Source organism: Eutrigla gurnardus (assembly GCF_963514095.1).
Source record: "Eutrigla gurnardus genome assembly, chromosome: 4".
Taxonomy (NCBI): domain Eukaryota; kingdom Metazoa; phylum Chordata; class Actinopteri; order Perciformes; family Triglidae; genus Eutrigla; species Eutrigla gurnardus.
The window spans coordinates 2,175,675-2,191,965 of record NC_139918.1 but is presented as its reverse complement, the minus strand read 5'-3'; the positions used below and the strand labels follow the sequence as shown (position 1 = coordinate 2,191,965).

The 16,291-nt window shown below is 44.0% G+C and overlaps 1 protein-coding gene across 2 annotated transcripts in view; it reads left to right on the top strand.

Moving 5' to 3' along the window:
• Positions 1–27: 27 nt before the first annotated feature.
• The window catches only part of LOC311012784 (ADAMTS-like protein 2), a 233,954-nt gene continuing 217,690 nt past the window's right edge, over positions 28–16,291 (top strand). For both annotated transcript variants that reach the window (XM_084008431.1, XM_084008430.1), the window contains exon 1: positions 28–178. In XM_084008431.1, the coding sequence (XP_083864557.1) occupies positions 86–178 (93 nt within the window). In that variant the 5' untranslated portion in view covers positions 28–85. The remainder of the gene's footprint in view (positions 179–16,291) is intronic.

Below are 16,291 nucleotides of genomic sequence, written 5' to 3'. Positions count from 1 at the left end.
GGGCGGAGGAAGGACAGCAGAAGGAGAGGAGGGGAGCGAAGGTAAGGGGAGGGGAAGTGTAGTCGATCCATGACATGAATGAACCATGTTCGGTAACGGAGGCATAGCTCTCCCGGTCTGCTCCTTTCTCCTACTACACCTCCCGGTTCTACCGCTAACGACCAACTGGCCCGTTAAGGTAAATAGCTCGAGGAATAGCTGTTTGTTCACCTCTCAGAACTTGGTTATGAGGGGGACTGGGTAGTTTCCTCCAACGGAGAGTTCACAAGTCTGTCACTTTGATTCCGTCTTACTTATCGTCAAGGACACTGTCTAGATTCCTCAGTATATTAACTCCCGACACGTTTACAATTCGGCTAAGATATAATGAACCCAGCAGCCGTAATGTCTGAATTAAGTTCAGTGGAGTCGTCCGGGTGTTGTAAAACCACACTGTTAACCGTGTATGTGAAGGCAGGCTAAATGTTATGTTGCTGTGAGGCTAAATGCGGGATTCCTTCGCCGTACCTCGTAGAAAGGTTGACACTTTGTTGAGTTGACGCTCGTGGGTAGCTTGGTTGCATGTTGCATCAAGGAAAGAACGCTCATGACTTGCAAATCGGTTGGCTAACAAGCGTTTACATCAGAAACAAACAATGCAGCAGGGAAATGACATGAATTATGAATGACGTTTGGAGTACGCTTTCCCCACATCAAATGAACATTAACTTTTTGAGTCTGTTTTGTGATTTACAACAACCAGACTAAAATAATTTCTGAGGGTGCTTCGTTGTTTGGCCAGTCTGTCTTGCTATTTCCCACAGTTCAACTTGTTTATGGTGGTGTAGCTATAAACGGCAGCTTTATTGAATTTGAACACCTCAACCATCATACAACTATTCATGTTTTGCAATTCAGATGTTTGCAAAAGCCAATAATGGTTAATTTAGGATCCCAAAGTGTTATTTGTGTGTTGTCTTCTAATTTCTCATTTTTACATGAAGTTATCCTGAAAGACTTGTTTGTCCCTTCGGTTCCGTCAATCGACCCAGAATTCTGACAGTGAGTGTAAAGGGGCGTTTACAACAAGCGCGCCGCAAATGATTCACGCAACCAAATAACATGTAAAGGCAATGCACATGACATGACATGCCATTCACATATAAAACCATATGCTGTAATTGGAGACTGTGGTGAAAGAGGCTTATGCTGTCTTTTAATCTGTGTATTTTTCTTCCAATACACCAGAATATTTAGTTTTGGCTGGACCGTAGAGGGCCAGCCTTTAAGTGGCTCTGTCACTGAATAAGTAAGTAAGGCAGTCAGTCTGTAGCCCCTTTTTAGGCCGCATTCACACGACACACGTACGTTGATGGACCGGTGCCGGAAGGAGGGAAGGCGTATCTGGTTCATGGGGGAGATGCCTTTGCGGACTCAGCCAGCAGCCATTCACATCACTTCCCGTTAGCCGGCTTATTCAGGCTACTTATGACTTATTATTATAGTGCAAAATGGATCCCGTTATAGAGTGGCGAAGTCCCGCCTTTCTATTTCCGGTACATGGGACCTCAATATGAATTTCTGATGCATGTATTCCTATGCCAAGATTGAAATTATTTTCTGGTCCCATTTGAATTGTGCCATGAATTTCACATGTTGTTTGTGGTTTTTAAAGATAATTTTTCATGCAAAAAAAAAAACGATTTATGGCGAAGAAGTTTGATAATGGTAGGTTGTGTGTGAGTCCGCTTTGTTAAAGTGATGGTTCGGAGTGAAATGCACCCTAGGTCATTTCCAGAAGCATTTTTAGCGATGGTCAACATTGGTCAAGATAAGGCTTAGTACTGGCGCGAATGGTACATTATGTATATCTCGTAAATTACCCCACTAATAATGCATGGAATGTTACCAAACTTCTGCAGTAATACACATAGGGTCTGTACTCACAAAACGAGGCATTTGAAAGTTTGTAAGTACACCAGGAGTTTATTTAAAAGAACACCTGCCTGATAGCTTCTATCCTCTGCTGCTAATGCTACCGCTGCGCCGACGCCACTTCTGTGTAGGGCTGAACGATATATCGTTATCGTATCTATATCTAGATATATAAACATTTAAGATATTAATATCGAAAAAGCAACGACATAAACGATATAGATTTCCCCCGCGCTCGCCCTGCATGTACAGCTCTGGCAGTCACAATAAACTTCATTTTTACGATTGCCCTTGAATGCACCGCTATGGCCAGCCAACCACAAACCTTATTTCATGCTTGCTGTGGATTGACAGCTGAAGCCAACCAATGACAAACATACGAGGGCGGGACTCCCGCCACGGGAGTGAAGGAGACGTAGAATGAGACGCAGACGCAACATACGCAGCGGGGAAATCAAAAAGAAAGAAAGGAAAGTGAGACGAGTGCGGAAGATAATGCGGCCGGTGGCGGTGCAGAATCTGATTTGGTGCCAAAACATAAATCATCCTCCATTATTTGGAGGTATTTTGGATTTAAAAAGGATGATGTCAACCAGAGCGAGGTGTTGTGCAGGTCGTGCTTGGCGAAAAATTGCACGAAGAGTGTATTGCAATGCGTTCAGTAGTGTCGGCGTCCACCAGACATAAAGTCATTACAGACTAGGGTTGGGCATCTCTGGCATGAGGCCAATACGATACGCATCTCGATACACTGTCCCAAATCCGATGCATTTAAGATACATATGCAGGACCTACCGATGCGATACGATGCGATTCACAACTCAATCACGATGCACTGCGATTCAACAAAATCTGATTCAACAAAGTGCGATTCGATGCGACACGATACAATGCGACACGATTCACAACTCAATCATGATGCACTGCACAATTCAATGAGTTTGATTATTTATTAATCAAATAAAAGACCTCTCACAAACAAGTTCTGTATAAACATTACAACATGTTCATTATTAACAAAAACAATTAAATGCAAGTTGAAGCTCAGCTTAGATGTGCTTAGCACTCTTTATGCTGCAGGTCAGCAAACTCACCAGTGAGTAAAGTAAGTAAAAAAAATAAATAAATAAATAAATTACCCTCTCACAAAGAGGTCTTCCTTAGCTTCTTACAAAAGGAAACATGTTAACTAGATTCAGCAGTCATATGCTGTTGTAAACAAACACCAGTCTCACTTTGAAACAGTCGTAACAGTAGCTTAGCTTATCTGTTATGAGAATAAACAAACATGTGCAAATTATTTAATGAATCAAAAGAAAATGGTGTCAACAGAACACCTTGTGGCCATCCAGAATAGTGCACAACGGTCAGTCATTTAAGCCAGGTGTTCTACTCTCAGATTTTTCTTCAGGAATATGAGCTGATCGACATGATCAGGGTGAAGTAAACTGCGTTGTGCCGTAACAATGTCACCTGCAGTACACTCTTTCAGATGGCACGCTTGTTGCTGGAATGGACGGGTAACTTTTTGCCAAAGCTGAAAGCAGTGGAAGGTCAACTTGTTCTTTCCACCACTGCAAAACGTCCCCATCCAGACATAAAGAGTCCCTCTCTCTGTATTTTAGGATTTCCTCCTTAGCTCTCTCCCTAGTGGTCTTCACTGGTGCTCTTGCAGTGAGGAAATCGCCGAACATCTGGTCCATGGCAGTCCTCTTCTTGGGAGGGATATCATCTACACAGTGGAAGAGAAGAGAGGCTTATCACTTGTAGTGAAAAAATATTTCTGTCAGTACTACACTATGAAAATAAACTAGACGTAGATAACTGTATATAATAATACAAAAAATTCATCTTCAAACCAATAAAGTTTTCCAACTTCTGGCACCGTTTCCATCAAAACCAACCTGAGCATTGTTCCTCTTCATGGAGGCTCCTGACACCGTGTGTGTCAACTGCTAGGTCCTCGTCCTCAGCCTGTTCCTCATTCTGCATTTCTGTGTCACTGCCCCCCTCCTGACAATAAACAGTAACACATAGACTAGCAATCAGATTTTCTTATTTGAACCAAACAATCAGCATCTAAATAAGACATTAGTTAATAAGTGAGGGTGAGAATTAGTTATGTCATTTGACATAAATTTGCTCAGCATGCATTCACTTTATATGTATTCATTCATTCAATCAATCTAGACAAGTCATCATTGTATTAAATTACATAACAAAGGCAAAAATGCACATACAGGATGATAAATGTCAGGTTCTAGAAAGAAAAATAGTATAATGTGATGATAATCTTATTAAGTGTTACGGGTCCTGCCTCCTTGTTCCTGGTAGGAGGAGACTGGACGTTACCTTGCAGTGACTAATTGAAAAGGCCGGCCCTCCCGAGTATATAAGCCTGCCTACTTCTAAGATGGCTGTCTCTCTTTTTCTCTCACACGCTCGACGTGGCAGACGCTGGCTGGTCGCACTTTTTCTTTTGTTGAACTAGAACCCTGTTGTTCAAACCCGTATGTATTATTGTTGATCTTGGATCTTTTATTTTATGGCGGGAGCGGTTGCTTTCTTCTCTGTTTTTGTGGCAACCCTCTCTTTTCTGTTAACTAAACCGATATATGGAAAAGAAATAAACCAAAACGTTTTCTTTCCAGAAAATCAGTTTCTTTGAGTTATTATGTTAGTTGTTCACAAGTTTTTAATGTGGGCTCGTAACATAAATGGGGGCTCGTCCGGGATTTGAACATGTTTTGCGTGTTTATCCCAAGGATTGCACATCTAAATTGTCTATTTGTCGTTTTTACTGCGTCCGCGCATTTATTTACCCTTTTTGACGCGTTATGGGGTTTGCGTTTTTGATCCAGTATTTCAATTTTTCCCAGTGTGCCAGGCTACCAGCACTGTCTTTCATTTTTCTCGCTTTTTATGAATTTTTTACCGGTTTTGTCTGCTGCTTCTTTGGCTGTTTTTTCGCCATGTTCGATTTAGACGTGTTTATTAAATCTCCCACTCCCGACGCCTTCTCTGCCGCGACGCGCGACGATCTGGTGAGAGTTGCCGGTCATTATAAAATAGAGGTACGGGGTAGTCCATCTAAAGCAGAGCTGTTAGATAGTCTTACGGAAGCTTTGGGCCGTCTCGGTATATTTACATTCGGAGACAAGGTGCCACCCGTAACACCCCCGGCTGCTCCTGATCCTCCAATCACACCTATGATCACCAAAGCGGCACTCGAGCTCCGTCGATTGGAGTTACGAGAAAAGGAGATTGAATGGGAGCGAGAAAGGACGTGTCTCGAAGCAGACAGACAGACGGTTCGAGAGCGTGAGAAGAGAGACCATGAGCTTAGACTGCGAGATATGGAACTCGCCCAAGCCATTCGTTTAAAAGAATTGGATTTAAAAGCTCGTGAATCTGGCATTTCTAGCCATAATTTTGATGTCACTCGTAATATAAGACTTGTCCCACCATTTAATGAGAAGGATGTGGACAAGTTCTTTGCTCATTTTGAGAGAGTCGCTACGGTTTTGAAATCGCCACGGGATGTGTGGTCCATGACGTTGCAGTGCGTTTTTGTGGGAAAAGCGCAGCAGGCTTACTCCTCTCTGTCGTTAGAGGATGCTGCTGATTACGAGAAAGTAAAACAGTCAGTCTTGCGCGTTTATTCACTTGTTCCTGAAGCGTACAGACAGAAGTTTCGCAATTACCAGAAGCCTGAGTCGCTCACGCACGTTGAGTTCATGCGGGAGAAAGAGTTGTTGTTTGATCGTTGGCTTAGCTCACAGAATATAACAACATTTGAGGACCTTCGTGATACAATAATTCTAGAGGACTTTAAAAACTGTCTCCCGAAAAGTGTTGCCACGTTCGTCGGTGAGCACAAAGATTTGACGGCGTCTAGCGCAGCGGTGCTGGCGGACGATTACGTGCTGGCGCATAGGGACGTGAGCTCTGGTCATGTGAACTTTCAGCAGAACCGCAACCGCAACTGTAGTTTTCCCGCTGTAGCAGTAAGCACTCCAACTTCGGACTATAAAGGAGTGACTAACCCTAAAGATTATGTCCCGGTCTGTGGATATTGTAAAAAGCGTGGCCATTTAATTCCCGACTGTTTTTCACTAAAACGGAAAAACAAGTCTAACTCCACGGCTTCATCCAGGACTGAATCTGGTTTGGGTTTATGTGTTTCGACACTTCCTTTGACGTCTCGGAAAGACGAGAGTATTTGTCAGGCTTTTGCACCATTTATTATGGACGGTTTTGTCACTTTGCTCGAAGAGCCTAATGCACGCATTCCTATTAAAATACTTCGCGACACGGCTGCGTCGCAGAGTTTCATTTTGGAGAATGTCCTGCCTTTCAGTGAAAAGTCCCACGTTGGTGCGAGTGTCTTAGTCCAGGGTTTTGATATGGGATTTGTGAATGTGCCACTACATGAGATTTCACTCTCTTCTGACTTGGTCACGGGCACTGTAAAAGTGGGCGTACGTCCCACTCTCCCTATTGCAAATGTATCGTTTTTGCTTGGGAATGATTTGGCAGGTGGGAAGGTATTTCCTAACCCTGTGGTAACCCATAATCCTGTTGTGACTTCGGCTTCTAAAAGTGAATGTCCTGACGATGTGGCTGTGAAATACCCTGAGGTTTTTCACGCCACTGTTGTTACGCGCGCCATGGCGAAAATAGCCAAAGAGACCCCTGTTCGTGAACGCAGTGATGAGTTTTCTGATCTCTATGATACTTTAATCGCTCATTCCATGTTGTCTGCTAGTGGTAAAACGTCTGTGAAGTCGGCCCCGCTATCTACGGTTCCTTGCGTTTCTAAATTGTCTTCCAGTCGCGAACAACTTATGTGCGAACAAAAAAACGACCCCTCTCTCTCTACACTATTGGCGGAGGCTGTCTCTGAGAAAGACATTGAGTCTGTGCCTCATGGTTATTTTATTCGTGAGGGGGTCTTGTTGCGAAAATGGAGGCCGCTTGTGGCTTCTGCTGCGGATGAGTGGCGTGTGCTGAATCAGATTGTCATTCCGATGCCGTATCGAAATGAAATCTTACGCCTTGCTCATGATCACCATTTCGCGGGTCATTTAGGTATCAATAAAACATCCGATCGCATTTTGCGCTATTTCTTTTGGCCCGGTCTCAAGAGTGACGTTGCTAGACACTGCAAAACATGTCACATATGCCAAGTTACGGGAAAGCCTAATCAGCTGATTCCTCCAGCTCCGCTACAGCCGATACCCGTCACGTCGGAACCGTTTGAACAGGTCATCCTAGACTGTGTGGGGCCGTTGCCGCGGACTAAGTCCGGAAAGGAGTATCTGCTCACAATTATGTGCAAGCTGACACGTTTCCCAGAGGCTATACCACTCCGAAGAATCACCGCAGCTGCCGTTATTAAGGTTCTCGTGGGGTTTTTCTCTCTCTTTGGCCTCCCGAAAATAGTGCAAACAGATCAGGGCACGAATTTTATGTCCAACGTGTTTAAACAGGCTATGGAACAGCTAGGCATTAAACACACAACGTCCAGCTGTTATCATCCCCAGACACAAGGCGCACTCGAGCGTTTCCACCAAACGTTAAAATCAATGCTCCGCGCATTCTGTCTCGAGTTTGAGCGTGACTGGGACGAAGGTATTCCGTTTGCCTTGTTCGCTGTGCGTTAAGTAGTGCAGGAGTCCTTGGGGTTTAGTCCCTCCGAGCTTGTCTTCGGGCATACGGTACGCGGCCTGTTAAAAATGCTCAGTGACTCCATGTTGACCACGAACACATCACCTCCTCCCCGCAGTCTGTCTGACTATGTGTCTAAACTTCGTTTAAGGCTCCATCGAGCTTGCGAGCTGGCTAAAGAAAACCTTGGCATTACTCAGGAACGAATGAAACAGCGTTACGACCAAAAAGCTGTCCGCCGGGTATTTAAACCTGGTGATAAAGTGATGGTGTTTCTTCCAATTCTCGGCTCCGCGCTTCAACAACGCTATACCGGTCCCTATCTTGTAGAAAGACGTGTCGGGGATGTGAACTACGTCATAGCTACCCCTGACCGGAGAAAGCGATCTCGTTTATGTCATATCAATATGCTTAAACGCTACTGTGAGCGGGATCACTCTGACATTAAACCTCCCGCCTGCATTAAAAGCTCGCCCGCTTCAATGAGGCGTGTGATCGATCCAGCAGTGGCGCTGTCCAGCACGGCAAGTGCTGAAATTGCCACCGCTCTGCCTGTTACCTGTCGGCCTGCCGCCTCTACTTCAGCGCCCCCGTGTGGACAGCGTGGACCTGCTGCTCCGCCGCATGACATTGACGACGAGGGGGTTCGCTGTCCTGCCGCTGAGGTCGTCGAGGGCAGATTGAGGAACTCTGAAATCCTCGTGGATCTGAACCATTTTTTTTCACATTTACCTAATTCAGAACGTGAAGATTTAATTTCTCTTTTCTCTTCTAATATTAATTTGTTTTCGGATGTTCCAGGTCGTACCACAGTCATTGCTCACGATATTGATGTTGGGGAAAGCAGACCCATTAAACAACACCCTTACCGCGCCAACCCACTAAAACGCCTCCAACTTCAAAAAGAAGTTAAGTTCATGGTAGACCATGGTATTGCTGAGCAGAGTTTCAGCCCGTGGAGTTCGCCCTGCCTTCTCGTGCCAAAGCCAGACGGCACTTCAAGATTTTGCACAGACTTTCGAAAAGTCAACGCTGTGACCAAGCCCGATAGTTTTCCGTTACCACGCATGGATGATTGCGTAGATCGCCTTGGCTCAGCTGTTTACGTGAGTAAGATTGACCTTCTAAAAGGTTATTGGCAAATTCCTCTGACTGAGCGTGCTAAAGAAATAGCCGCATTCGTTACACCAGACAGTTTTTTACAATACACTGTCATGGCGTTTGGTCTTAAGAATGCACCAGCTACGTTTCAACGGTTGGTCAACCACATTCTTGCTGGATTGTCTAACTGTGAGGCGTACCTCGACGACTTGGTGGTGTACAGCGCCACCTGGGGTTCTCACGTTAGCCATCTGAGAGACGTGTTTGAAAGATTGTCCGCTGCAAGTCTGACAATAAATCTGGCAAAATGCGAGTTTGGCCAAGCCAAAGTTGTTTATTTGGGCAAAGTGGTTGGTGGCGGCGAAGTGCGCCCGGTGCACTCGAAGGTTGAGGCCATTCTTAAATATCCTGCCCCCACAACTCGTCGTGAACTTAGACGCTTCCTTGGTATGGTCGGCTATTACAGGTCCTTCTGCAAAAATGTCTCCGTGGTAGCCGCCCCTCTGACTGACCTCCTCAGCACCAAACGGTCTTTTGTATGGACCGAGGAGAGTCGTGTCGCTTTTAATTTAATCAAAGCGTTGCTCACAACGGCCCCTGTGCTCGCCGCTCCTAACTTTACTGTCCCTTTTGTTCTTGCGGTTGATGCAAGTGATCTAGGAGCCGGTGCAGTACTTATGCAGGGTGGTAATGACGGACTGGAACATCCTGTTTGTTTTTTTTCTAGAAAGTTTAACTGCCATCAACGCGCTTATTCCACTATAGAAAAAGAGGCCCTTGCCCTCGTGTTGGCGCTCCAGCACTTTGAAGTTTACGTTGGTGGTGCAGCGCATCCGGTGACTGTTTATACAGATCACAACCCGCTAACTTTCCTGGACCGGATGCGCAATCACAACCAACGGCTAATGCGCTGGTGCTTAATATTGCAAGCTTTCAATATTAACATCCAACACATCCGTGGTCGCGAAAATGTCGTGGCAGATGCGCTTTCACGTGCATAGGTCTTGTAGGCCTATTGAAAAATTTGTGTAAATAAATTGGATGATTTTCTTTTTTTTTCTTTTCTTTCCTCATTCATCCACTGATGTAAATATTACCTGTAACATGTGTTTTTTTTTGTGAAAATTTGAAAAATTCTAACCCCAATTTATTTCTTTAAGGGTGGGGGTGTTACGGGTCCTGCCTCCTTGTTCCTGGTAGGAGGAGACTGGGCGTTACCTTGCAGTGACTAATTGAAAAGGCCGGCCCTCCCGAGTATATTTATATTTATTGGTCATCTTTTGGATTTTTAGAATGAATCATCAGATTATCCTGTGAGGCTCCGTCATCCGCCTTTTGACAATAATTCAGAGCCCAAAAGAATACAACCAGGCATGAACTCATCTGGTGGACAACACGAACATATTCTCTTTTTGTTTCACTGGAAATAAACACAAACAGCTACAAAAAAGGAGCTCGTCATGGCAGGAAATTCTCCAGCGTCTTCTCAAATGAATTTAACATCAATATAATGTCAGCGATTAATAACAAGTTGACTGCTGTGAAACAATAGCAGAGGAATAAAATGAAGCCAAAAAAACAGCAACAAGCTGAACCTTCGATCTGAACGAGGGAGTCAAACTCCGCCAGTGGGGCGGACAGACGGTAAAGCACCTTTCACTCACTCACGCATTCAGCCCGTCGTCAGCTACTTCTAAGATGGCTGTCTCTCTTTTTCTCTCACACGCTCGACGTGGCAGACGCTGGCTGGTCGCACTTTTTCTTTTGTTGAACTAGAACCCTGTTGTTCAAACCCTGGGTATTATTGTAGATCTTGGATCTTTTATTTTATGGCGGGAGCGGTTGCTTTCTTCTCTGTTTTTGTGGCAACCCTCTCTTTTCTGTTAACTAAACCGATATATGGAAAAGAAATAAACCAAAACGTTTTCTTTCCAGAAAATCCGTTTCTTTGAGTTATTATGTTAGTTGTTCACACGTTTTTAATGTGGGCTCGTAACAGCATGTTCTTCTTACCTGTCCATTCATCTGAACCACCTCTGCTGTTAGCTTCATGAAAATCAGGTCCTTGTCTTCGTTGTCATCCAAGAAAGCCAGGTCTTTAAAACGCGGATCAAGTGCTGAGGCGTAGTACAGGAGATCCTGGAGATATGCATAGCGTCCATTAGGGCTGCACGATTCTGGAAAAAATGTGAATCACGATTTTTTTGCTGAGAATTGAGATCACGATTCTCTTGCACGATTTTTTTCCACAAAATGTTTATTGCACTGATGAACTTTAACAAAACAAAAAAACGTTTGTTGCTTTGGCAGAGGCATAGTAGTAGTTCTATCATTGGAAGATAAGTAATTTTTACAAAAGTAAAAAAAAAAATTCTCTGTGGACACGTACCTAATACGTGTCCACAGAGGCGATTTTAAACGCGAGTGGACGCGCCGCTTCCCAGTATTGCACGCTTGGTGGGCTGCCACTAGGAGGATGATTGACAGGCGCTCTCCTTCATACAACCACGCGCACACTTCATGGCTGCACCTGATTGGACGATCGCTTTCACAGCTGTCCTGTCTGCTCCGGAGTTCACGCAGACCAACATGGCGGCTCGTTTGGAAACTTTCTCTTATTCTACGAAAATAGTTCACCGAAAGGTGTTTCTGAAAACATTTTAAGCAAGAAATAAGCTATGCAGTTGCTGAATCTGTCTTTATTTTAGATCGACAACATTCAGTTTAGAAGATTTTCGCGAGCGTTCGCGAGCGTTCCCGAGGCGGCGAGTCGAGCCCGGCGCAATGAATGGGACGCGGGGAAACACCGCTGCCTGTGGACACGTACCTTCTCTCTTTCCAAACACTCAACTGCAGGCGGCTTCCTCCACTAAATCACGTGTTGTAAAGACGCTTTACCATAGGTTGAGGGAGGAGGCAGCGGCAGTGCTGCGTTTGGGGGCGCTTCAAAAATGTGGCGCTTTGTGATGCAGCTCGAGATATAAAATGCTTCAGAATCGCTGTGTGTAGAAATGAGATCACGTGTATGTGTGAATCGAGATCGCGATTTTTTAACGATTTTTTGTGCAGCCCTAGCGTCCATCAAAGTCCTGTCTGAATCGCTCCTTCATCTGGGAAATTACCAGCAGATTACTCTCGTCAGGCTGGAAATGCCTCTGCAGTTTGGCCTGGATTGGGGCAATCATTGAGATGGTGGGGTTTTTCTCCTCACTGAGGAGTGTGGTTGCTACCTTTAGGGGCGACATTACTTTGATGACCTCTGGGATGAGTGTCATGTCATCCTCTGTCAGACTGACCATGACTTCTCCCCTCTTTAACTTTCTTGACAGCAGGGCGTTCAACACAGCAGGCTGCTACTCCCAGAAACTCTCCAACATATCAAGGGTACTATTCCATCTCGTGGAAACGTCATGGACTAGCTTGTGGTTGGGCAGGTGTAACTGGGTCTGTATTTCACGAAGAATTTCAGTTGCTCTGGGGCTTCTGTGGAAAAAAGTGACCACCTTCCTCACTTTAATCACAAGCTCTGAAGCAGTGTCCAGTCTCAGAGCTTTTTGCGACGCAAGATTTAAAGTATGGGCGACGCAACGCACATGTGGGTCCATCTTGGCACTCGCTCCAGCCAGGATCATATTTTTGGCGTTGTCTGTGACCAGCGCTGGCCTCTTGTCTTCAATCATCCACTCGCGGCAAATGCCCTGTAGTAAAACTGCAAGATTGTTACCTGTGTGAGCCTCATTTAACACTCTGGTCTGCAGAACGTGGTTTTGTAAAACCCACTCGTCATCAATATAGTGCACTGTGGCTGTAACATATGATGCAGTGGCGCAAGATGTCCAGCCATCCATAGTGAGTGCAACTCTTTCCGCTTTGCTCAGTGACTTGGCTATCTCTCGTCTTACTTTTTCATACAGGGCAGGGATTTGCTTCTCGGAGAAAAGCTTCCGATTTGGTATTTGGTACCGTCGGTCCAAGACATGGAGAAGGTGTTTGAAGCCTTCGTTCTCTGTAACACTGTAAGGCTGGATATCTTTACAAATAAAGAAGGCTATAGCGCCATTTATCTTCTTTGCACGAGCGGAGCATGGAAAAAGTTTTCAATGCGTCGCTCACCGCTCTTGGACGTAGTCGCCACATCTGACTCCACGGCGGGGGATGCCGGGTTACTGGCGGAGGCCTCCACGGTCACACCGTGTTGCTTCAGGTGACTAATGAGGTTTGTGGTACTCCCTGTGTGCCGTACAGCAGCACGGCACATTTTGCAAATTGCGTCCGACTTGACAAGTTCTCCCTTTTCTTTGTAAAATCCGTAGTATTGCCAAACTTTGGATTTATAGTTGACAGGAGAGTAGATATTCTCCGCCTCCGCCATGTTTGTTTTGAACAGCGCACGCACGTCCATCAAAACATCCCAGGCGCATAGTATAGTATACATCCGCGGTGCACGTTAAGGTAACATAGATCCTGTTTAGTCAGAGTAAAAATGTCCAAAAATAACATCTTATTTGGTTTGTTACATGTACAAATAAATGCAGAAACCACTCAATGATCGAATTTTACCGATGCAAACTTTTAATAATCGATGCATCTCGATTTTATTTCAAAAATTGCATCGATTCACAGCTGTTCTACCGATGCACTCGCATCTCGCCTGCGCGTGTCCGTGTATCGATGCGTATCGGTTAATCTTCCCATCCCTATTACAGACGCTATAACATACCACATTGCAAAAGACATGGTACCCGTGTACACAGTCTAAAATGTTTGATTTTTTATCTATTGATTGGTGACTTTATGTTAATGTTGATGATTGACAGTGAGTTATGATCAATAAAACTGCATTTTCCACATTCTTTTGTATTATATTATTTTTCTGAAAAATATTTGGTTTTCACCGAACCCTTAGTCATATTCGTATCGATATCGAGATATCTGGCATGAATATCGAGATATGAAATTTTGTCCATATCGTTCAGCCCTACTTCCGTGTTTACCAAGCTGTTCCTGTGACGCGAGTTTCACAAAAGAGTGTGAAAAAGTTTCACAGAATTTTATAAATGCTTGTATTATCAGGTCAACACTGATAATACACAGGAACTGATCATAAAGAATCAGCCTGTTCCCAACCGCAATGATTAACCTTTCCTCCATGTTTTGTTTACATCGGCGTTTTACATGTGCTTTCTCCGGTCGTACCAATATGGTAATTTTATTGGCCAGCGTCGGAGTAGTTTATTTGCATGACACGATCTGATTGGCTGACGGATTCATCGGCGCCTGAAAAGTTGCTTTTCTCAACATTTTTTGAGTGATGCAATGGAGCGGACCCACATATCATTTCGGCATAATGTGATGCAAGCCCATGCAAAGTCAATGAGGTCCGTCAAAGGAAATGTGTAGTGTGTAAGCGCCCTTAGACAGCCTTTTTCTTGCGGGAGTATTCCGCCGTTATTCCGCCCCGTTGTCAGTCTCCGTCTCCCCGTCGCTCGCTGAGGCGGAAAGGCACAACGGAATATTTTGCCTCTGAGACGCCAACAGAGGTTGTCACAGAGCCGCATCAGAGGCGAGACGAGTCAATACGGCGTTCTATCTAAACGCTCTGAGCACCCGAAGCAGAAAAGGCTTGACATAGTGAAGACGCGTTACCAGGGTAACACACCGCCGGCCGATTTAACAAGCTCAAAGCGTAGATCTAAAGCTGATAAAAGGCCGGTAGTTGCTCGTACGAGGCCGCCGTTATACGTATCAACATGTTTATGATTCAGCAACGTAGCACATGGAAGAGTCGTGTAAATATGTGAGATGAGCAAAAGTTCACCTTTTGTAGTTATTTTGATGCATCGAGCTAATCAGATTTCTGACGTGCATTGAATACGTCACGGTCGACGAGCTGCAGCCGCGCTGTGGGATGTCTCACTCGTTCCACAAAGCTGGGGTTCTATCTAAACACTACAAACAAAGTTCTATCTAAACGCTACAAACAAAGTTCTATCTAAACACTACAAACAAAGTTCTATCTAAACACTACAAACAAAGTTCTATCGAAACGCTACAAACAAAGTTCTATCTAAACGCTACAAACAAAGTTCTATCTAAAAACTACAAACAAAGTTCTATCTTAACACTACAAAGTTCTATCTAAACGCTACAAACAAAGTTCTATCTAAACACTACAAACAAAGTTCTATCTAAACACTACAAAGTTCTATCTAAACGCTACAAACAAAGTTCTATCTAAACACTAAAAAGTTCTATCTAAACGCTACAAACAAAGTTCTATCTAAACGCTACAAAGTTCTATCTAAACACTACAAAGTTCTATCTAAACACTACAAACAAAGTTCTATCTAAACACTACAAAGTTCTATCTAAACGCTACAAAGTTCTATCTAAACACTACGAACAAAATTCTATCTATATGCTACAAACAAAATTCTATCTATACGCTACAAATAAAGCTCTATCTTAACACTACAAACAAAGTTCTATCTAAACGCTACAAACAAAGTTCACAAGGCCCGGATTCGATATAATCTCCGATTCGATTCAATATTGATTCGGTTAGGGATATTTCAAGGCTTTGCTTTTGTCCAGCTTTGTTTTCTGTCTTCATAGTTTTTTAATCCGAAATGCAACCACACATCTGCCTTGAGGCTTGTCAGTGCCTTCAGTGGAGCAGCTCCCGCCATGTTTTGGTTCACTACTACTAGACCAGTTATCCTCGCTAGTTTTAAGTAGAGCCACACTGCAAAATACCAAAAGTATATGAAATGCATCCAGCTATTATTTAGGGCCCTTAGAAATCTGTTTTTCTATCAAATGGTGTCTAATCATGTGGTTAATGAATCAAAATGAAGACATATATATATATATATATATATATATATACAGTATCAGGGCCGGGACTTGATTAAAAAAATGTATCTAATTAATTAGAGGCTTTGTGAATAATTAATCGCATTTTAATCGCATATGAATACTTGACCTGAGAACAGTAATAAAAGAGAGAGAGAGAGAGAGAGAGAGAGAGAGGTAGTAGACAGTAGTAGTGTAGATATACAGTTGAAATACACATTTGTTTATCTACTCTTCAAATTTATTAAATGGATTTTCTCTTCCTGTTTCCCAGTGCGAGTTTAGATACACAAATATCGCATTTGTCAATCGCGGTATTTTATTTTGAAAATTGATCGGATTGTCTCGTGTTTCTTTGTGCGATTTCCTGCCAGAATTGACACGATCGCTCGCGGCACGTGCAAAAAAATAGACCAGACGCCGAAACGATCGCTTCACGGCACGGGACGGCCGCGCCTATTCGCGGCACTCCGCGTCTGGTGTGAACTACACTATCGCTTAAAGGGATAGTTCGGAATTTTGGACATAAGACCTATTTTCCAAGTGAGTCGGTGTGTTCGAGACGTCTGGAGACGTTTTCAAGAAATTTCATTCAGTTCTTCTAGTTGCCGAGTTCGCTTATGCTATGGCTAGCGCAAGTCAATGGTTCTTAGCTAGACGGGCATTAAAAACACCCATACCGACTCCACAGTGCACCCGAGGCAAATCAATTAAAACACTAGACTGTCGATGTACATATCTGTGTTGATAG